Raw genomic sequence first — 24,335 nt, 5'->3', positions numbered from 1 at the left:
CACAATTCTGCTCATGACATTTCCTTATACAAAGACTCCCCATAGGTTTTGGTCTCAGAAAGTAATTGAGCTAGGCACTTGTATTTTTAGTTTGCTAGCCTACTGTAACAAACACCACAAACTAGGTGACAACAGAATTTTATTGTTTCACAGGATTGGAGACAGAAGTCTGACATGAAAAGTTAGCTTCCTTCTGAGAGTTGTATGATAAACTTGTTCCACAACTCTATCCTAGCTTCTGAATCTGCAGAAAATCTTTGTCATTTCTTGGCTGACTCATTTTTGCTTCATTGTCATATACCATTCTCCAAATCTGTGTCCAAAGTTCTACCTTTTATAAGGACACCACTCATAAGGAACTAGAGTCCATTCTATTCCATAACAAATTATATATGAAAAACCAAGGCCACATTCTGAGGTTATGAGATTAGGAATTTGGGACGGGCATATATTACCATGAACAATAAGAGTTCTCTACAGGGTCCCAGTTATCATTTCAGTTTAACCCTTAACTTGTTACTCTACATTCAGGGCAACAAGGACAATAAAAAGTGCTGCTTTTCTGTGAATCATTAAAACTTCTCTGTCCAAACATTTTTCCTCCCTTAATTCCTTGTGTTCACTCACTAAATCCTGTACATTTTCAAGGGTAAAGTTCAAACAATCCTTCTTACATACAGATTTTCATAGTGCTTCTTAACATTTGTTGGATAAAATTACATAGGCATGGAAGTAATAGGTGACTTCTTTTGTGGTACTAGGGGCTAAATTCAAGTCTTAATGATCACTAGGAAGGTAGTCTTACCATTAATCTTACAATCATTTTAATATGCAACATGAAAATGAGAAAATACTTTTAAAAACAGTTTCAGATAGTAATTCCAAACCTATCTTAAAAATTATCTGAAATTGTTTAAACAGGGATACAATGTAACAATGAGATGTACAAGACACTATGTCGAAAAACAAACTTTACAATTTAGGCTGGGAGGGGTGGAGGGCTGGGGGTGGGGGGGGTGGAGAGGTAGTGTAGTTGTGGAGATGGGAGGGAAGAGATCTAAGCTTGATAAGAAATGTACTCATTACCTTGCTCATGTAATGTAACCCCTCCTGTGTATTCTCACAATAAAAAACTTATTAAAATTATCTGAAATTATATTAAAATTCCACATTGAATATTATACATTGAAATCATTATTTGGTAAAAGCCTACTAACCAACTTTATCTCCTACACTATTGATTGTAAAAGCCCAAACAACAAGAAAGAAGATTCATACTATACTTCATTCAGTATTTGCTAATCCCATTGTAAGAAGTTTAAGTTTGTTTAAAAGGGGAGAATAGTCAGGAAAAAATGAGAAATGAAGCCAGGCACTGATGGCTCAGCCGGGAGGCTGAGATCTAAGGATCTTGGTTCGAAGCCAGCCAGGGCAGGAAAGTCCATGAGACTCTTGTCCCTAGTAAACCACCAGAAAACTGCAAGTGGAGTTGTGGCTCAAAGTGATAGATCATTAGCCTTAAAAAGAAAAGCTCAGGGATAGTGCTCAGGCCCTGAGTTCAAGTCCCATGACTGACTCCTCCCATTCCCCCCACAAAACAGAGAGAGAGAGAGAGAGAGAAAGAGAGAGAGAGAGAGAGAGAGAGAGAGAGAGAGAGACAGAGACAGAGACAGAGACAGAGACAGAGAAATGAAAATGCAATTATCCATATCACACAAAGGTTTTAAAATTTGGAGGTGGAATTTATTTGCTAAGAAGCAAAAATGCTTTTCTTGTTCTTCTATTAGGAGACAACTTGAATTCTATATACTTCCTTCACACACACATCATATTCAAATATACATATGCATATTTATAAATATGTATACATATACTCTGATATTCCAATGCAATACAATTTTAGATGAATTATTTATAAACTTATATGATTTAGTCACTAGGAGTATATTAAGACACATCTATATAACATATTTTAGTAGAGAAAATATGAAGACCAAATGGACTTATACAATCTAAGCCAACACTTTTAAATTAATTTTGGTATTTACTAACTTAAGTACTCAAGAACTTGGTTTGAAGAGTCCAACAGACTGAAAGTCTGTTTGTCAAGAGTACCATGATCTTCTATCAATGGTGAGATTTTGGAATTTGTATATTCTAATAGTTCACGATCCTTGCTTGATGTCAGCAGTTCATTCTCAACTACACCAATAGTTGTATCTTCTACAAGTATATTTGCTTGATACGCTCCAACTGGAATTTCAGGCAATCCAATGTAGTCATGATCTGCCACTACTGAACCTTGCAAGAGATAAAGACTATCTGAAAGAAAAGTCATCAAAGATTGCTTTTTAGAATTATAATTAAACATCACTTTAAAATTAAGCAATGTTAAGTGAGGAGTAAAGCCCAAAGTAATATAATTTAACCACCTATGAATTTGGTAAGCAATATAATTTAACCACCTATGAATTTGGTAAGCCACTAAATAAACACACACTAAAGACTGAAATATATGTACATAAATTGACAGGTCACATAAAGAGTTCAGGAAAATCAAGAACTTTAAAAAAGTCATTTCTTTTTTTACTTTACTAGATTTTATTTGTTACATACTTATGTGTGTAGTATAGATGGTAGTATTAGTACAGATTAAAAATAAATTACAAAACTGCTTTTCAGATAATGATAATATTCTTAATGTACATTTGTAACACACTTCTGACTGAATTACACTATGCTCATCAAACGTTATTTTAATATAGGTGTTTACTCTTTACATTTATAATTTTAGATAATTATCCTATCATTATAGGACCCATATTTAGAAGATAGTATTCTATTGCCACAGTATGAATAAACTAGATGAAGATAAACTGGCCAAAGATAATCTTAAGTGAAAAGAATGTGGAAGGAGGCAGATTTCGTAAAGTAGCTTTAAAAGTTCAGTTTATGTAAGTCTAAATTGATACCAAAATTCTTGAAACTTTTAAGATCTAATTCATCTATAACACTGACAAGGAAGTTTTGTTTTAGTTTTAAGAAATGTATCATTATCCTCAAAAGAAGTGTTTAAAATGACAATCTGGACAATATGTTTGTTTTGGACTCTAATCATCATAGTTATTTTTTCACACTGAAATGAGACACATAGTGACAGATGGAATACTGTAAAAGTGAAAATAGAGAATAGATGTAATACTTCTGTGAAACAGGGCCGCTATCTTTCATATGAACTATGAGAAGCACAGTAGGAATGAAATAAAATCTCTCAATTACAAAAGATACATTTTGATGAAACAGACTATTTGAGGTATCTACAACTATAACAAGTTTTATAAAATCTAGGAAGGAAAAGAAAACCTAATTAAGAGGAAAGAAATGTTTCTGAATGTTTTAATCCACCTCCTCTCTCAAACAAAGGAAAGATGGAGAAAAGTGGTAGGTATTTACCTTGTTCATTGGACTCTCTTACATAAGGCTTAAGATGGGACATTTTGATAGGCCTTTTGAGTCTAGTCCCAGTATTGTCTCTCAGGACAGCACACCCATTTTCTGTAATATAGTCTATGACACAAGGACCAACCCATTCAGACTGAAAACGACCATCCTTCCACCAGTTTTTCCTTTGTCTTAAAACTTCATGACCCACTTTTAAATGAAATGGATTTAACTGCTTTGGTTTCTTTTTAACAATAATCTTGTTTTTATTCAGTTCATCCAAATTGCTGTCCTTTATCTGTAAGTACAATGAAGATAAATGAGATGAGTAATTTCACAGAGTAAACACTGTTATAAAGGAAGCTATTCATTGTGATAGTACCAAAAGGTGGGCACAATTTTTAAAACAGCATTTTAAATTCTGTATTATACCCCTACTTTAGTTTTTGCTTTTTTGTGTCAGTAGTGGGGCTTGAACTCTGGGCTTAGGCGCTATCCCTCAACTCTTCAGCTCAAGGCAAGTGATCTACCGCTTGAGCCACAGTGCCACTTCTAATACCCCTACTTTAGATAGAAGGAAAACTAACATAGGTTAAGTAATTTTTCAGTCTAACTGCAACCAAATAGCAAAAGTACAGATTTGACTACAGCTTTAGTTTTCTACTACTGTCTCTCAGAATTTCATAGCTTTTAAGCATACTGTTAAAGTAAGGTAAGCAAACTTGATAAACATATTTACAAGTATATATTTGTATGCATATTATGTATAGGTACTTGCATGATAAGTATCACTTTTTAGAGTTTAGTTTTCAATTTAAATAGAATCACCTGGCCCACAGATGCAGTCTTATTCTCCATTATTTTATTAGCTTCCACTTCTTTAATTGCATCTAGAATTCTGGAAAATGTACTTGCATTATCATCATCCATTTCATGAAGACCATTTGAAGTTTCTGGCATATTAGGATTTCGATTAAACATTTGAAAATATGGTGTATTTTTAGTAGGTTCCTATTTTAAGAAAAATGAACAAATTTTGCAATGAGACATTTGTCTAGTCAGAGCTTACAAGTAAAAGCTTGATAAAAAGGCACACACCTCCTGGAGTTTATTTTGATAAATTTTAGATGGTCAAATGCATATAGCTATTGAGACTATGTGATCTTCTCCTAAGAATATCCTCCTTTGGTCCCACTCTGTATGAATGCCTAGAGACCTGTATAATTTATCATGTTCCAGTGTATTCTTTTTCTTTTACCATCTAGTGTGTCTACTTGTAGATTTATAGGCACATCCTAGTTACTACAAATGAGGAAAAGCATGCAACCTGTTGCTTTGGGTCTGGCCTACTTTGCTTAATGTAATTTTTTTCCAGGTCTTTCCATTTCCTTACATATGGGGCAATACCATTCTTTATGATGGATGTGTAGAATTTGTGTATACATACACACTTTCTTGAACCATTTGTCCACTGAGGGGCATTTGGGTTAATTCCATATCTTAGTTATGGTAATAAATGCTGAAAAGAACATAGTTGTGCTGGTAGTTTTAATGTGGCCTTGTTTGTGGTCTACTGGATAAACATCCAGGAGTAGAACAGCCAGGCCATCGGGAAGTTTTATGTTTAGTCTTTTGAGGAATCTTTATATTGCTTCCTATAGTGGTTGAACAAGTTTACATACAGTGGAATAGAGTTTCCTTTGGCTTCATCTGACCATTGCTAGCATCTGTTACTGTTAATTTTCTTGATAATGGTCATTCTGACTGGAGTGAGGTGCAATCTCAGTGTTGTTTTGACTTGCAAGAGGTATTGAACATTTCTTCATGTGTCTATTGGTCATGCTGCTTCTGAGAAATCTTTAGCCCATTTATTAATTGAGTTATTGTTTCTTTGAGAGTTTATTTTTGGGAAAATCAGGTTTCTTTTTGTTTGTTGCTATTTTTGTTTTCATTTCTATCCGTCTTGTTTGTTCTTTAGGAGGGTAAGTGGGTGGCACAGAAATGGTAGAATAAAGGGTGAACAAATGCATCAGTGATACTCTTAACTAGACACTGTTGAAAATGAACTGTACAACTTGCCAGTGAGAATGAGAGGGAAAATTTGGGAGAGGGATGAAGGGGTAACATTGTTCAAAAAGAAATGTACTCTTTATCTGACTTATGTAACCATAACCCCTCTGTACATCACCTTTACAATAACAATAAAAAAATAGGCACATACCAAGTGAGTGATATTGAAAGCAAATGAAACAGTTGGCAGGTGTTCATCCCAGCTGTTCGGGTGCTCAGTACAGTGTCTGGAGAGAAAGGTTTTGATTGTGCTTGGTGTACTTTCAGATGGGTTAATAGTTCCAGAGCCATGAGAAATTATAATCTGTTTTGTACCAAACAATCCATACAGCTCAATATTGATCTAAAATAATAACAATTTAAAATTTGTGTTATTCTATTCATTTAAAAAACCCTTCACGTGCTTGCTTCAGCAGCACATATATTAAAAAACCCTTCAGAAGAACTTGAGTCTTGTCTCTTCTACTTACTATAGCCAATCAAATCCCTATATTTGTTTAAAAAATTGTACAGACTGAGTCCTTACTATGTACTGGTTAATAGACTACGATTTCCTTTTTGTAATCTAGAAAATAATAAATGAAGTTTTATTAATAATGGCTACAGACTGATAATAGCTGCCTGACTCAATTAATAAAAATACATGATATGTGATGGTACCCTGACAGAGAAGAATCTATAAAATGTAAAAGTCTGTAACAGTTTCCTTATTGATGCTTTTGCTTTTAGTAGTAAGTTAATTTACGATTATAATACCTAGATTTCACCATGCTATATTTGTCACAGAATGATGGGTAGTTAGCTTAAATCTCATGCAATGAAACAAGGTAATATTAAGATGTAAATACTTACCAAACACAGAAAAAAAATGACAGAACTAATACTTGTTAGACACATGAATGATATTAAGGAAATCATAAACATCTAAATAGTCTTCCCCAAAATTGGATTATCTTACATATTTCCTTGAAGAAATCACTTCTGTTATCAGAAAAGGCAAGCAAGGTAATACTGCATTTACAAAAACACATTCATATCCTAGTGGATGGCTTAACATAACAAAATTTTACTTAGCATATGTGCAAAACTGGCTATAAATCTGGGTGCCTCTTGAAGGTAAATGTTCCCTTTAAATACCTTAATTGCAAATTCTAGATGAGCCAAGCCATTATGTATTAAAATATTCCATCATGTGGCTAGACATTTTTCTGAAATGTCATTTTTGGATAATTAGGTTGTTTTCTATCTCGCTAATATAAATGGCTCTATTTACAGTCATAAAATAGCTGTTTTTTAAAAAAAATTGCTTTTGGTGCTAAAAATTAAACCCAGGGCCTCAAGAATTCCTATATTAGTTTAACACTGCTCTATACCCTCATTCAATGAGAAATTTCTAAACTTAGATGATTTAATTAGTGTAAGTTTTTAAAAAGCATTGTTTTCCATACATCACCTTTATAATAACAATTAAGAAATGACTACTAAAAGACAAAATATACTTACAGCTTTTAGTGGATCATTGGCAAATTACTCTACAAAACAGTTTCAAGCTGCAATGCTACCAATATAATTGGGTCAATTTGCTTCCTACTCTTTGCTTATGTAAATACAGAATACAGTCTTGCATCTTTTAATGCTATTGAACTTAAACACTGTTCCATCCTTACAATTTCTATTCCCTCTTGAAAATTATATTAATGCTTTTTACTAAATTTATTACTTATTTGAATTTTTTTTTTTTTTTGGTCAGTCATGGGTCTTGAACTCTGGGCACACTGTCCCTCAGCTCTTCAGCTCAAGGTTAGCATTCTACTACTTGAGCCACAGTGCCACTTCCAGCTTTTTCTGCTTATGTGGTGCTGAGGAATTGAATCAAGTGTATCATGCATGGGAAGCAAGCACTACCACTGAGCTACCTTTCCAGCCCCAGTTTATTTGAATCTTTTTTTTTTTTTTTTAATGTGGATACATGTTTTTATTTCTCTTGGATAAAGATGTAGGATTAGAATTGCTGGGCAACTTTGTGAGAAACACTATGAGAAATTGCTTCATTTTTGAAAACACCAATTTTTATATTCACCAGCAGTAAATCATAGTCCTGTTATTGAATTCTTGATTAAAACTTGTACTCTTGATTTATATTTTCCTAATGATATTAAGCATATTTTTACATACTACTAGATGTTTATACATCTTTTTTGGAAGAAATCTTTTCAGATCATTTGTAGAGACATACAATATGTAAATATAATATATATACATAAATTTATAATATCAGGATGGTAAGAACTTGATCCTTGAAGTTTTTCCAATGACTAGGATAATGCTCATGAAAGAGATGTCAGGAACTCACTGATGCACATTATTTGATTAATTTAAATATATATGTACGTACATAACTTTTTTGTAGCATATATTTAATTTTATGTAAAAATAATCAATTAAGTGGTAGCAGTGGAAAGACAACAATAAAAACCTAACAGAGAAAAAAACGATTAATGAAACTAGTTTGCAAAAGTTCAAAACTGAAAGAACTGTACAGAAGGTAGAAAATATTTACATATAAATGAAAACTATTTTTGAAATAAACAGCCCCTCTGTACAGTATGTTCTCAAATAAAATAAAATAATATTAAAAAAAAAGAAATGTAACCCCTCTGTACAGTATACTCACAATAAATAAAAAAAACAAAAGTAACATGTTATATCCTTATACATCATTACTCATGCTACTTTTTGCTATTAGATTTAGTCTTTATTGTTTATTTGAATCTTTTATAACAAGACATTAGCACTTTATTTTTTTGCCAATGGATTTGCTTTATGTTTTTTGATCTATTTCTTGGCCTTTATGATTTGGTTATTTTACCATAGATATATTCCTCATTTTTATGCAGATAAATTTGGTGTTCTGCATTGAAACTTATATTGCTGCTTCTAAGCTTTCTATATATTAGAACAAGAGAAAATTACAGGATATTTTTCGATCTTAAGTAAAATTCTTTAATTTAAATTAAAATTCTTTAATTTATCTGAAAATTATTTGTTATGCTTAATTCTAAAACATACTACCGAAATAAATTAAAAATTGTGGAAGTGCTGTGGCTCAGGTGGTAGAGCGCTCGCCTTGAGCTGAAGAACTGAGGGACAGCACCCAGGCCCAGAGTTCAAGCCCCAAGACTGACAAAAAAAAAATGTTGTCCAACTGCTAACTAGTTTATTACATAATCCTTCCCTTCTCCACTTACTTGTGACACTATTTATCACTTCGATTCATTGCCAAACGCTGCCATGTTAACAATAGAAGTCAATATAGGTAGTTTCCACTAGGTTAGTATGTATAGCTCTGTTTCAACACTGGATCAACCAATAATTCTTTTGATGACTTCGTATCTTTATAGAAATGATTTTTATTTTAGCCAATGTAAAAAAGCCATTTTTATGTAAAACTCAGTAGGAAACAAGAAATGAGGATGAGTTTCTAATAGGTACTTAAGAACAAGAAATTGGTTATTTAATAGTAAAAAAAAAATTAGTTATTTGATGCTGAAGACTGAATCAATGCAAAACTGCCTATGCACTCTTTACCCCCGACTCAAACTCCCGATAACAACTGTTTTTAAATGGCTATATCCCAACCAGGATGATTATAAGTTGCCGGAAGAGTTGACATTGTAGGTCTGAGACTGCTATGCTTTGAAAGGCCATTTACAATTTTGGCTGTTGGCTAGTGTCTAAGATCTTGGATTTTCTTCTCACCAAAAAGGTTTTCAAACTGTTCTTTAACAGATAAGAACACCTCATTTTCTAAACAGTTCACACAAATAATGTTGTCTACATTGGCATATACCAGGCCTCTGTGAACAGCTAGCAATACAATCTCTAGGCAGTGAGTTCACAGTGAGTTTCTCTGGTTGGCAACATTCCATATGTGCTGTCTTAAATAACTGCTGGAGAAATTAAACACATCCATGTGTAACTCTACTGAAACTTGCATTTTATTTTTTGGTCTGGATTCCTATACATACATCTTTTGTGTTTGCTGATTCTACTTTGTATCCTTTCACTGAACAAATCATTTTTCTTTTTAAATAAAGGTGATGTACAGAGTTGGTTACAGTTACATTAGTCAGTTAATGAGTACATTTCCTTTTGAACAGTGTAATTCTCTCCCTCATTCAGTTCTAGTTTTTCCCCTCCGAACTTCCCTCCCTCTCAGGTTGTATAGTTCATTTCCAACATGGTGTCTAGTGGGTTTCAGTGGGTTTCACTGATGAATTGGATCACCCTTTGTTCTACTGTTTCTGTGCTTCCCCTTCCCAAATCAGATAAATATATACAAGACAAGAGGTACAGAAATCAAAAACAGTGATAGGAAGGAATAAACCAAAGAAAAATTGTTGGTGGGAATGTAAACTTGTTCAATCACTTTGGAAAGCAGTATGGAGGTTCCTTTTTAAAAGACTACATGTAGCGTTCCCCTATGACCCAGCATTTACCCAGACGATCACAAACAAGGCCATACTAAAGCTACCAGCAGCTACAGCAGCATTATTCTCCATAGCTAAAATATGGAACCAACCCAGATGCCTTTCTGTAGATGAATGGATCAAGAAAATGTGATATATATCCACATACATACATACAATGGAATTCTATGCCTCCATCAGAAAGAATGACACTACCCCCATTTGTTAAGAAATGAAAGACTTGGAAAAAATTATATTAAGTGAATAAGCCAGATCCAAAGAAACAGATTTCGTGGTTTCCCTTATTTGCAATAACTAGTATATGTCTAGGATAATCTTACCAGACAAGCAGAAAAGGTCAAAAGCTATGTACATATGACCATATGAGATGATGCTAAACAAAATAAACCCCAAGATAGGGACACAAGAGGTTTTTTTCTTGTCACTGTTGTTTTTAATGTACTATGTGATTTTTTTTGTTTCTTTTATATGTTCTTCCCTTATGTTATACGTATAACCCCTGTTGTTACTGTATTTGATTCCAGTGCCCTGTATCTTTTTTTTTTTTTTTTTTGTCAATTGTGGAGCTGAACTCTGGGCCTGGGCGCTGTCCCTCAGCTCTTCAGCTCAATGTTAGTGCTCTACCAACTTGAGCCACAGCACCAATTCCAGCTTTTTCTGCTTATGTGGTACTGAGGAATTGAACCCCGGGCCTCATACATGCAAGGCAAGGACTCTACCACTGAGCCACCTTCCCAGCCCCTGGTGCCCTGTATCTTGTATATACATTTTTCTAATTTGGGGAGGGTAAGAGAAATAAAATGCTGAAACAAGGATACATCTTGTATATACATTTTTCTAATTTGGGGAGGGTAAGGGAAATAACAAAATGCTGAAACAAGGATACAGGTTGACCTATTGTAACAATGAGACATACAAGACACTATGTTGAAAATGAACTTTACAACTTCCAGGGGAGGAGGGGAAGGAGGAGTTGGGGAGGTGGGGAGGGAAGGAATAGTAGGGGAAAAACAAAGGAGGGGGTAACAATGCTCTATAGGAAATGTACTCATTGCTCATGTAATTGTAACTCCTTTGTACAGTATCTTTACAGGACAAAAGAACAGTACAATAAAAAAACCTCTTGTTTCTATTTCTTAGAGAACATTTTGATAAGCTTCATTTTATATGATCATATGCACATAGCTATGGAACCCTTGTGATCCTCTATGATATCCTCCTTTGTTCTCACTGTGTCAATGTTTAGATTGCTGTTTAATTAATCATGTCTAAGTATACTCATTTGTCTTTTACTATCCATTGGGTTTATTTGTAGATTTATAGGCACATTCTAATTACTACAAATGAGGGAAATCATGCAGCCTGTGTTTCTTTGGGTCTGGCTTACTAAACATAGAGCTTCCCTCTGAACCAGTAATTCTACATCCTGGGCATCTATCCAACTGACCACAAACCAGGCTACATTAAAGCCACCAGCATGACCATGTTCACTGCAGTATTGTATACCATAGCCAAGATATGAAATAAACCCAGATGCCCTTCAGAGGATGAATGGATCAAGAAAATTATAACAATTTTAAATATCACTTAAATTTAAGAGTATTATATTTCTTTTTTAGAGCTTTCAACATATATTCTTGCTTGCTTATTCTTTCACTCAGGTTAACTGGAAATAAGGCCAAAGCAAGGGAAAAAATACTTTTCAATATTGAATAGTCACATTCATTAGCATTATGCATTTTCACTTTTAGTCAAGTCCCTTTTTACCTACCATTTATAAAAAAAATAAGCTAGATACAAACCATCTTCTTTTTGGTTTAATCTTCTCATTGTAATCTGAAGATACCCAAAGATAGGTTTAAAATCCTTAATGTCACAGTATGTATAAAAATCAGTTTCCTAATTTCTACCTCAATTACCTTTGTAGTATACACTATATATCTCTATACTTATAGCAATTTATCTGAATTTATCAAGCACTCTATAATATAGAAGGCATTATTTGTTGTTCTAAACTTAAGCAATTTGCCTTACCTGTTGAATGAATTCATCACATTGATCCATTATTATTTTCTGAGGAAGTCCATACAAGAAAATTACATTGAGAATGGCTTTGGAAATTTCTGATGCTGAAGTATCATGGAGGGGTAAAAGCACAACCCACTTTGTGAATAAATCTGTCATGATTATAGCATATTCATGACTTTTATGGCTTTTATGAAAAGGTCCCATCAGATCAACTGTAATTACATTCCATGGATTTTCCACCTTGAGAATGTGCTGTTTAGGTGCTAGAATAACTGCATTTTTTGCCACTTGGCAATGCTGACAAGCATATACCTAAAAAGAGCCATGAATTAAAGAAAATAATATCAAATATTACAATATTCAATATAAAATAAAGTAATTCTATAAATCAGAATTTTCAAAGGGGTGATAGGTACTTTGTAAGTTGAAGGAGAAACTTTTGAATTGAGAGAAGCTAACTGAAAATAGCTTTGTATTCAAAACAATATGAAAATACTAGTTTTTTCTTTAAAAAAACTATCTTTTGGGATCATATTTGCAACATAATTCTGGCTCACATCAATACATTTATTAAATCAGTAGATCATAAAATAAGCTTTCCACTATTTCAAATGGACACACAAAAATTGTACATATTTATGAAGTATATGTGATGTTTCATTGACCTGTAACAGGATATAAATGTTCACAATTTCTATAGACAGAAGATAATTCCTCCTGAAGTTACTCTGAAGTTCATTCATTTGTTTACTACAACATAAGTTGAATTAAACAATATTACAGGTACCAGAAGTTTCTCTAGGCCCTGGGATAGGATAGTGAGCAGAAAAAGTCTATGTTCTCATCAAACTTTCATTTGAATGATATGAGATCATTAACTCATAGATGATACCATTTTTCAATGTATTTCTGGAATTTCACTTTGGAAACTACTAACATTATACTGACTCTGGAAGAAAAAATGTAGAAGACATCTTATTACATTATAGTCAGTTAATTCTGATGAACACTTTCACTTTTCAACTTAAACTTATTACTAGATGTAATCACCAATATTTCTAAAAGCACATAACTATTTCTGAATGATAACGATTTAACAAAGATTTAACTGAACATTGTAAAGAAATGCATGGAAGGTTTACTATTTGATTTTGCATCTGCTTTTGAGTCTCGGCCATGGCTGACATTTTCTATCTAAAGAGGGAATAACACAAAACCTGAAAGCCCACAGTGGGCTTGACTTAATATGAACAACACATTTATTATCTTCCACTCAAAAAAACCAGTAGTACTAGCATTATGGCAATAACCATTTAATCAAGAGAAATCAAGTCTCAATTTCTTTTTTGGGGGGGGTGGGGGAGGAAGGTTGGTTGTAAGGCTTGAACACAGGGGCTGGACAGTGTCCCTGAGCATTTTTGTTAAAAACTAGCATTGTATCACTTTGTTGTTGTTGTTTCTGTTGTTGTTTTTACCAGTCCTGGTGCTTGAGCTCAGGGCCTGGGAACTGTCCCTGAGCTTCTTTTGCTCAGGGCTAGCAAGCTACCACTTGAGCCACAGCTCCACTTCCAGCTTTTTCTGTTTATGTGGTACTGAGGAATTGAACCCAGGGTTTCATGCATGCTATACAAGCACTCTACCACTGAGCCACATGCCCAGCCCCACTCTATCACTTTGAACCACAGCACAACTTCTGGATTTTTGATGGTTAATTGAGATAAGAGTTTCACAGACTTTCCTGCCCTGACTGCCCTTGTTCCTCAGATCTCAGTCTCCTGAATAGCTAGGATTATAGACATGAGCCACCAGTACCTTACTTCAATTAAATTTTGACTACATAAGAGTTCAGTGATAAAATCCTGGTTTTTAAAAAAATCTTCTTACTAAATAGTTATTGGGCCGGGAATGTGGCTTAGTGGTAGAGTGCTTGTCTAGCATGCATGAAACTCTGGGTTCAATTCCTCAGTACCACATAAACAGAAAAAGCTGGAAGAGAGGCTCAGGGACAATGCCCAGTCCCTGAGTTCAAGCCTCAGAACTGGCAAAAAAAAAACAAAAACAAAAACAATTCCTCATGCCACATAAACAAAAATAAATAAATATAGGCTGTACTATAAAAATCAAAATATAATTATTTCTCAAAAGCTTAAAGATTTTTTTTACTACTTTAAATTATGCTTTAGTGGTGGCTTAAAAGAAATGTGAAGGAAATGTCCCTTTAATTAAAAAAAAAAAATTTCCACAAGAAGTCCTGAATACGAGGTGATATCTACAGTAAATCTAGGGAATAATGAATTTTGTACATTCATAAGAAAAGTATGATTCAATATATCCTAAACACACAAGCCATACCCACTGTTTGACATCATTGGTCACAGAAGTCCAGTAGTAACTGGATTCCACTAGAGTAAGGGTTCTGGATATGCCATGATGGACTCCTGTATCATTCTCGTGGCATTCTCTTAGGGCTTTCTTTTTTTCTTCATCGGAAACAATTACCAAACGATTTTGTTTTCTTTCTTTTCCAACATAAAATAGCTTTTTCTCTGAAATGATACCAGAAAGACAGAACTGTAAATTTTCATAGATTTATAGTGTTAAGATAATCATAGAGCCGGGCACCAGTGGTTCATGCCTATAATCCTAGTTACTCAGGAGGCTGAGATTTGAGGATCACAGTTCAAAGCCAGCACAGGCAGGAAAGTCTGTGAGACTCTTTTTTTTTAAACATTTCTTTTTATTATTATTATTGTGAAAATACCATACAGAGGGGTTACAATTACATGGACAAGATAGTGAGTACATTTCTTATCAAGCATTGTTCCCTCCGAAAACTGGAAGTGGCACTTGGCTCAAGTGGTAGAGCACTAGCCTTGAGCTGAAGAGGTGAGGGACAGTGCCCAAGCCCAGAGTTCAAGCCCCACAACCAACCAAAAAAAAAAAAAAAGATAATCATAGCCTAATCTTCAAACCATAAGGGTTTTTTAAATTTTCATTTTACAAAATCTTTCTCCATTTAATAAAACAGTAAGTATTTACTTGTAATGATGGCACCATGCAACTAGCAAAGGTTATCCACTGTTATGCTCACTAAGTATGTAGGTAGAATACTGGCTGTAATTGTGTAGCTATCAATGTAAGTTGAGCTAACTTTTTCATCAAAGCATGTGATAAGGAAATAGGAAACTGTCATATGGGTGCACTCAAAGTAGGAAAAAGTGTACAGATGATTCCTGAAAATGGCATAAATTAAAACATAATGTGCTAAAACAACTCCCTAGAGCAGAATTTTCAAAAATATTGCATCATAACTGTATTATTTTTGTGAGCAACCATGTCTCAGTTTTATCTAGACTTAATTAGAAGATAGAGAGTATAGAGAACCTTGACCCTCACATTTTGCTTCTTTAAGTGAAGCAACCAGGGGACTGGAAGAGCCATTATTTTTACAGGATGGATGGAGTAGCTATTCAAATTTAAGAATGTATCTTTAAGATGTTACATGCTAACCTACATACTGACTATAAGATTCCTAACTGAAGTAGGCAGCCTATGACTACCTATCTAGCTAGGTCATCCAGGTATCTCCAGGTCCTAGGATGCACTGAGAAAGTAACATCATAAATGATTAAATGAATGACTGTCTTCACTCTTTAAAGATGTAATGGTTCTGATATTTATTTAAGAATAAGGAGTTTGTGGTAGGTTATACACAGAAATATATGATCAGAAGTAGAGGCATGCCTCAAGTGGTACAGTGACTGCTGTGAATGGGAAAAAAAAGCAAGAGGCCATGAATTTAGGACCCAGTAACAATGCATATACATACTACTAGTGGCATTAACATCCATTTAGTTATTTGGTGATTACTTTTTTCCTTTGAAGGAGGGCAGGTAAAAAAATGAAAAAGTGTTATGAGCTTTCAAGATAAGCATCCTACTGTCCTTTAAATATTAAATCTATCCAGAGGAAGTCAGGATCCAAAAAAAGGTAATACTGATTATAACTAGATGGAGAGCAACAGATATGAATACATTTTCTATTTTAGTAAACAAACTACTTAATGCTGTTAATTCTGTCACATTGAATACCAAGTAAGTTCTACATTGACAGTAAGCATCAGTGCTTAAGTGTGCACTATAAGAATAAGAACTACTGTAGAGCAAAAGCTGAAGAAGTTAATTTAGGTAAATATATGTAAATCTTTCTCATGGTATTTCTTTGATCTGTAACTTAAAATGCCTTTCTTGGCTTTAATGCAATCTTTATATTGCTTTCAACTGGATACTCTTGTTAACTGAATTGATAATTGCTTAGCAACAATCAATTTCTATAGAAAGACTCAAGATTCCATAAAGAACATACGTGAAGAAAATTCTATAAGTTATCAAGAGTTTGGAAAATAACTTCACCTTTGAATACAAATTTTTTTGCTGCTCTTCTTATGCCACTTCTCTCGCTTGGCAGTGTAGTTGAATGATATTCACCTGTTCGTTTATAATATGCAATCTGCTTAAGATGAAGATCACCATTTTTCCCACTTCGAACCATCATGAACCTGTTGAAATAACAAGATAATTTAGTTGCTATTTCAGTTCAGGCTTCTGCCACATTTCTGCTTATGAATGAATAAAGCATTCCCAGAATATTATCTGTGAGGGAGATAATTGTGGTACAGGAAAGGAACAGAGTGATGTATATGAATGTAATATCCAAATGCTATTTTTGAGATGCATCATGACAAATTATCTTGTCCCTTTTGATGTGTTAAGAAATGCTGAAGATTTTCTTTATTCTGGAAAAAAAAGAGCTTCAACAACAACAAAAAATACTTCAACATCATCATCATCATCACCACCACCACCAACAAAAACCCATTTTCTAGGACTACAGTTCTAGAGGTAGAGGCACTCAGAGGCAGAGGGTGAGAAGGTCATGGCTTGAGGACAGCTTGGACAAAAAGTTTGAGGGACTCCAAGTTTGTGGGACTCACACCTGAATTAATTAAAAGCTGGGTGATATGGACATCATCCAGCAATGCAGAAGTGTGAACAGGAGTATCTTGGCTCAGACTGGCCCTGGCACAAATACAAGACCCTATTAAAAAAATAATTAAGGCAGAAAGGTCTGGGGGCTTGGCTCAAGGCATTAAATGCTGGCCTACCAAGCACAAGTCCCCGAGTTTAAATGCTACATGTACAACCTCCCCACAAAACAAAATAAAACTAAATAGACTAACTCAAATATATAGATATATTTTGTAAGTTGTTAAATGGAAATGGTAGATGTTTATGGCCAAATCTCATAGCCTATTCTTGATATGCAAACCACATGTTCTTAAAAAAATATGATTTATTGTCCTACATATACTTTTTCAATGTATGAAGAAAAATCTTTCTGTAGTGTAAAAATCAAACCCTTAGACAATCAGGAATGAAGGGAACATAATGAAAGGAAAAAAAACAATTTCATCTAAGAGAGACTATTCTGTGACTTTTGGCCTTTGTCTCCTGGCTGCCAAGTTCTTGAAGACTCATCCTGACAGAATGCACTTAATAGTTTCTGATTAGAACTGTCCAATAGGAGGTACTGGAAAGGCAAATAGGAATGCAGAAGAAAGAGGTCAGAATATTTATAGAATATGCCACTATGCCAAGCCCTCAATTTTTGAGACATACTACAAAATAAGATAGTGTCATACTTGCATTTCAATAAGTATATTATATGCATATATGGGAATGTCATAATGGAACTGTATTTTGTACAATTAACTTATACTAATAAAAATATCCCATTTAAAATAAACATTTTAATTCTTCCCCAATTAAAAAAAGAAGGAACAGACAAATAGGGAATCCAGAATAGGAAATCCAAAATTACATTTCTACATAAACTTTACATCTCTACAGTTCAGATGGTAGATTTATAATAATAGCTTCAATACCATGGGAGAGGATAGGGTCTTTAAGTGATGCTGAAAAATAGTTCCTGGATATTTGTAAAGAGAAAAAATAAACCATAAACACCTACTTTGCATTACTTAGAAAAATAATTCTATGTGAATCATAAATCTAAATGTGAAAGGTAAATGACAAGGCTTCTTAGAGAAAACACAGCCAAGCTTCAAAATCTTGGAATAAGGTAAAAGTTTCTTAAACAAGACACAAAAGAGATAAGCCAGACTGGGAGAGATATTTTTAATAAACACGGTAGACCGTTAGCCAAGACCAAAAGTGGATATATACAATTTAAACACAACTGAGTGGTATAACCCGTATGTGGATTTTTTTTTTTTTCATTTTCACTGTGCTTTGTCAAAAGTGTATGTAGTGAATCTATGATAAGGAGAGCTCACTAGCTCAACAAAGGACTCATACGTAGGTTCTACAGGCTTATCTCCTCTTAGAAGGTAATGGCAATAGTTAACGTAAAGCAGAAACCACATTTTAATGAGATGAGATATGGAGTGGTCAGATATTGAGAAACAAGAATGAATGAACTTAAGCTTAGCTATGAAAGCAAGGAGCCGTAGATAGTTGTTAGAGACAGATATGTTCATTTGCTGATCAATTTGCGTATTCAGACATAGCAATGGAGAAATAACAATCAAAATGTACATCTCTTGATCCATATGGAGTTTACATTCTAGTAGAGGTAAGTGATTGTGTTAACAATCACTTTCATAGCACCTTTATTCACAATAGCTAAATGGTGAGCAACCCAGGTGACTTCTGATAGACAAATGGATTAAATTCGATACATATATATAGTGAATTGTTATTCAGCCCTAAAAGGAAGGAGATTCTGACAAACATTATAACATGGACAGATCTTGAAGACTTTATGCTAAGTAAAATTAAAAAGTTACAAAATGGCAAATACAGTCAAATTCATAGTGATTGGGCTTACGAAGGAAAACAGCAAAAAAATAGTATCATCTAACATGTACAGAGTTTTATTTATATGACATGAAAAAATTCTGGAGATGGATGGGTGGTGATGGTACACAGGAATAAAAACATAGTTGATGTCATTGAACTTCATACTAAAATGGCTAAGATGGTACAGTTCCTATTATGTGTACTTTACTACAATTAAAAAAACATTAAAAATAAATTATGTGGTTTTTAAAAAGGAATAACCCCAAAAGTTAGATTTTTAATGGAAGGTGCTTTTAGAGACTATTGGAAATAGAAGGGAGAAAAACTATGTGACTAATAATGGTCTGAATGGCATGATCTTTAGACTGCAGTAAGAGATAGTATCTGACTCAGAAAGTTATGGGTCTTATGATCATTTCCAGTACTATAATGAATAAGCAATGGAAAAAATTACTCTTCCTAAAATACTAAAAATTCCTACAGAGGCTTCTGTCTACAATGTAGACACTCTAACAATGAAAAAAACCTACAAAACAACATAGGATGACAATTACCTCCACACTGCTATAGATTAAATGCAATCCCGATTGGAAACAAGAAGACTCTTCCCATCCACCCTGCAGCTCTTTTGAAGAAACTGTTAAGCTAATTCTAAAGTTGATGTGAAAAATTAAAACAAAACAAAACAGGACAGTTAAAATAACTTTGAAAAAATGAACATTGTTTAAAAAATTCACAATATCTGATTTTAAAACTTCCAAAAATGCTATGATATATAAAGTCTGTGTGGTAATGGCAAAATGGTAGCCTTCACCCATGGAACAGAATAGTGTCTAGTGACAATCATATATAGTAAATTGATTTCCAACAAGCTAATTTAATGAAGAAAGACTAACATTTGGAACAAAATTCTGGAATAACTGAATATCCATACAAAAAAAGATGAACTACAATTCATACTTCCTATCATATGTAAAAATTAATTCACAATGAACAAATGGAAAGCCTAAAACCATTTAATTTCCAGAAAAAATATTTGTGGGCTTAGGTTAGGCAATCACTTCCTGGAGAATAAAATGAATCATTTAAAAAATAAAAAGTGAAAAATTTTAAGTTATTGGTGAAAACAAATCACACCTGCAATCATTTTTAGTATATATGAAAAAAATGAAAAGAACTTGCACCTGGAATTCATAAAGAACTATCAAGTTGGGTGTGGTGGGACATGCTTGTAAATTTGAGTTACCCAAGAGAAAGAAACTGGAGGATCATAACTGAGGCCAGCTCAGGAAATAAGTTACTGTGCTTCTATCTCAACAAATAAGCAGCATGAGACCCTATGTAAAAAAACAAACTAAAGCAAAAATGGATAGAGACTCAAGTAGTAGAGTATGCATAGCAAGGGGGGAAAAAAGCCATGAGTTGAAATCCTAATACCACCAAAAGAAAAAACACTTGCAAAGAACATTGAATATTTTTCATATGCATCTGTCATGTGTCTTTTTATTTAACAATACATCTTCGACCATTTTAAGTTGAGCTGTTTTTTGATGGTTTTTAACTTCTTCACGGGCCTTTGGCCCCAGATGCATGCTCTTGAAGGCACATGAGGTTTAAAAACCAAAATTCCATTTTGAAAATTTCTCTATTTTTGTTCAGAAATGCCTAGGTAAAAAGGATAAAATGTTCCCTATGCATTGATTTGTTTACCACTTCTCGTGAGATCTCGTAGTCGTTTCCCGCCAGAAGAGATTTTCAACTGGGGACAAGTTTTCAGTGAGGGCAATGACAAGAGGTGAGAATTCTCTGCAGTCAACCCACAGCCCTACCCCAGGGTGGAGTCCACTCCAGACCATCGCAACTGGCAGGAAACACGCCGACTGCGTGTCCACTGGCTTTTCAGGGCAAGGTCCTTGACACCTTGGTGTGGGCAGGAAAATGACCATGGCATTAAACAATTCCACCCACTTTAGTTACCTCCCCCATTAGCCCAACAACCGCAATTCGCCCCATCCCTAACCAGGCCAAGGTCCTCCCGCCCCAACGGCGCCTGCGCAAAACCAATCCAGACTCCTACCCTTTTTTTCCGTCAGTGAATGGTTTTGAACATTACTCTCAGGTTACACCACACTTTCCAAAGCAGTAGATCTAACAAAGCATACCGGGATGACCACTCACCCAAGTGGTCCTTAAAATACAAACGACAGGATTTAAGCCTTCCTCTCGCGACTTATCTGGTGCTACCGGAAGCGGAACTACCCGGGTTCGTTAAGAAGGGGGAACCTGCTGGGGGATTTGGCAAGACCAGGCGGTAGATCGTTGGGCTCTTCACCGGAAGTCGTTCGGGCCGGTGGTAGATCCCTGTGAGACCCGAAAGGGCGGGAGGGAAGAGGCGTGCCCGAGATTCAAGAGGTGTGCGGAAAGCTCGCTCGGGTCCCGGGTGCCGCGGCGGCCGCGGCGGGGAGGCGTGCTCGGTCTCCGCAGCCCCACCTCACCTCTGTCCCCGGGATCAGAGGGGAGAAGCCAGCGTCTGGATGGGCTCGGCTATCCCCAACAGTTGGCGTGGCCACCGCAGCCGTGGCAGGTGAGGGCCCCCAGATAGCGCGGGAACCCGGGACCCGGGGCCCGACCACCGCACCCCGAACCGTAGCTGCGGTTGCGGGGCGTGTGCTTTGACCCTTCCTTCCTGTCGGTACCCAGCGGGTCTCGGGACACATGCTCTCCAGGGAGCCGGGCGCTGGAGCCGGGCGGGGGATGGACCGACCGACAGACGACGGGCGGGCGGGGCGCGGGGCGGTGACAGCGCGGCCCCGAGGTCCTTAATTGTCTCGCTGTCTCTCTTCCTCCACCTCTTCCTCCCTCATGGCTTCTCGTTTGAGTTTGGAATTTTAGTTCAGCCTGAAGCCGACCAGCCTCGCTTGTCCTCCGGGAGCCGCTGCCCCTCCGTCCAGCCGGGTGCGCAGCCGGGGTTTGGGGAGGTTTGGAGCGGGGGGGGGGGTGGCTGGGGATCTGGAGGGCAGGAGGTTGGGGGGGGGGTCGCTGTGCTGACTCCCTCCATTCCCCGACCCGGGGTCTTTGTTCCTCTGCCTGCCCACGCCTTCCACGCCCACTGGCCCAGAACAAAAGCATTGTGCGCTTGTGCAGCCAGCGCCTCCCGGGTCGGCGGGAGGCTGCGGGTCCCGCGCCCGCCTCCCCCGGGAGACAGGACGTCGTGCCATCCTCCGGCCCCGGGGGTGACCTTTGGCTCTCACCCGCGAGTTTCTGGACGACTTCCTGGGGCGCTTATCAGGCTGAGGGAGTCCTGCGGGTACTCGTGCTCTCGCGTTGTAGCATACGATGAAGGCTGGGCTGTGACAGTGAGGACGGAGGGCTGACTTCAGTGTCTCACAGGCTAGGACTGCTGCGCTAAGTAGAGGATTTTCTTTTTGCCGATGTAATTTCTCCAGTGAACTGAGGAGAGTTTTAATTTCAGACAGAGAATGAGGATAGTTGCCATCGATGAGTCATGGTGCCAGATGCTTGACGTACATTTCCCTTTGCACCTGTCCATAATTCCGTTGCTTATCTTCGTTTATTATTCCCTATTCCCCCCCCCCAAAGAAATACAGGCTTAGAGAGGTCACCCTCGTACCCTTTTGCTACAAGTCTGTACTAAAATCTGAGTATACTAGAAACCATGTATATCTAATTCTAAGTACTCTGTGCTAATTGTTATTCTGCCACAATTCCAGTTTCTACACTAAAATAACATTTTCAGTGGCTCGAAGTATTCATTTATTAGAAAAAAAATGATGTACCTCCTTATGTCCGACAAGTGACAGGCATGATCTCTATGGTTATGGATCAGCAGTATTAATTCAAAACTTCAAATACTGACTGCAGCATTATTTTATAAAAAGCCAGTGATTAAATTGATAGTGCAGAAGGTTCAAAGTTACTCAAGGATTGCTATTTAAGTTTTAAACTCATGAATAATTGTGAGGGTATTAAATTAATTAGATAATAAAACATAAGTACCCTGCATCAAGTTAAGTACTGGGGATATATAGATGAGGCCCTTGTTCTCCCAATAGCTGCATTGCACCTGCATATAGAACATGTTGTATAACTTATTAATTGTCCCAGGTGGATGTGGTATTATGGTTAGTGGGAGAATGTACTTTCTGTTCTAGATGCATATTTCAAGGTGATATGTGTTGAGTTGATACAGGCACTTATTTTCAAGTACACCTGTATGGGTGTATATAAAGAGAAGTAAATAGGAAAAGATTGTCCACTGGGATAGGTACATGGACAGATAACAGTATAGTCTTTGAAACTTTCTGAATATTTGAAAATTTTCATAGTAAGAAAATATGGGGGAAAGCCCGTTTTGATAGAATCAGATAATTATAAAGATAGATCTAAAAGTACCATGAAGCATAAAGGATGGAAATGGAGCTCTGTGTTTTGGGGGCCTGGCAGGAAAGTTGTCAGGAAAGCATTTTTGGAGTCTTTCAGTTGGTTATTTAGAAGGGAATAGAAACTTCATGGAAACAGTGAATTCTAGGCAGAAAGCAATGCAGGCTCAGCAAGAAGATATTGTATAAATATTTGAAAAGGAAGAACAAACTAAGTTGTGTGGAACTTGGAATAAAGAATCTTAACAATGCCAGGTGCCGGTGGTTCATGGCTGTAATTGTCAGGAGGCAGAGATTGACTGGTTGGACTGTTGAGGCCAATCCAGGGAAAGGTTTGCAAGACCTTCAAGACTGGGTGTGGGAGTGTGCACTCATCATCAAAGCTAGTTTAGGAAGTGTAAATAGAACAATAGAAAAAAGGGAGATCCTGTCTCAAAAATAAGAAAAAAAGAAAAACAATTTTATGAATAATCATTGTTGCCTTTACCAGCTCTGCTTGCCAGAACTGTACTCAGTTACCCCTCTTAATGTATCTTACTAGTACTACCATGGAATTTAACCACCATTTATAACAGTGCTTCCACTGGAAATGCTTTGGGGGGGTTGGGGAAAACTGGTTATGTGTCTGTGTTCAGGTTGAGCAAAGGGAACTGAAATTACCATTTCAACTTCAGAATTGAAAGTAAAATAACAAAGTAAAATAACAAACCATGGAGAATGTGCTTCATTTTGTATAATTCTCATTAAATTTCACTTTGTTTCAGAATACCTGCTGCTGAGAGAGGAAAAAGAGATTTATTATATATTTTTATGAACTCATTTAAAAATATTTGCAATAATGAAATAAGAATTGTCCACTTCTTTTTTTTCTCCTGCTACATGAATTTGTCTTTGATTTAAACAGACCTGACATTTACAACCTTTGTTGAACTGTGATCATTGGTTGATTTGATCAAGTTCAAATTATGTAAATAGGTTTCATTTGTAATAACATGGTGGACACTTATATCAAGCATTTATAAAAT

General features: G+C 35.9%; 2 protein-coding genes across 20 annotated transcripts in view; one reads left to right on the top strand and one right to left on the bottom strand.

The window, feature by feature from the left end:
- Nucleotides 1–43: 43 nt before the first annotated feature.
- Gin1 (gypsy retrotransposon integrase 1) lies at nucleotides 44–22,341 on the bottom strand. 4 transcript variants are annotated; one of them, XM_070031000.1, is made up of 8 exons: nucleotides 22,162–22,341; nucleotides 16,442–16,587; nucleotides 14,382–14,575; nucleotides 12,036–12,341; nucleotides 5,663–5,854; nucleotides 4,270–4,452; nucleotides 3,454–3,739; nucleotides 44–2,322 (listed from the first exon to the last, which is right to left on the bottom strand). In XM_070031000.1, the coding sequence occupies exons 2-8, from the start codon at nucleotides 16,581–16,583 to the stop codon at nucleotides 2,048–2,050; spliced, it is 1,578 nt and encodes a 525-aa protein (XP_069887101.1). In that variant the 5' UTR covers nucleotides 16,584–16,587; nucleotides 22,162–22,341; the 3' UTR covers nucleotides 44–2,047. The 4 variants fall into 4 exon arrangements, with proteins under 4 accessions (XP_069887101.1, XP_069887099.1, XP_069887102.1 ...); XM_070030998.1 differs by lacking the exon at nucleotides 22,162–22,341 and adding an exon at nucleotides 20,988–21,278; XM_070031001.1 differs by lacking the exon at nucleotides 22,162–22,341 and adding an exon at nucleotides 19,465–19,483.
- Nucleotides 21,312–24,335, top strand: part of Ppip5k2 (diphosphoinositol pentakisphosphate kinase 2) — a 66,768-nt gene continuing 63,744 nt past the window's right edge. For 5 of the 16 annotated variants that reach the window (XM_070030984.1, XM_070030985.1, XM_070030980.1 and 2 more), the window contains exon 1: nucleotides 21,312–21,494. The gene's annotated coding sequence lies outside the window, so the exon portion shown is untranslated. Of the gene's footprint in view, nucleotides 21,495–21,739; nucleotides 21,866–22,117; nucleotides 22,218–24,335 lie in introns of those variants that run through there. The other 11 variants (XM_070030990.1, XM_070030986.1, XM_070030991.1 and 8 more) reach the window with 8 other exon arrangements.

Source organism: Dipodomys merriami, unplaced genomic scaffold (assembly GCF_024711535.1).
Source record: "Dipodomys merriami isolate MVZ:Mamm:240054 unplaced genomic scaffold, mDipMer1.0.p SCAF_20, whole genome shotgun sequence".
NCBI classification, from domain to species: Eukaryota; Metazoa; Chordata; class Mammalia; order Rodentia; family Heteromyidae; genus Dipodomys; species Dipodomys merriami.
Note: the sequence above shows the minus strand (reverse complement) of the source record. Positions and strands in the feature narration are given on the sequence as shown.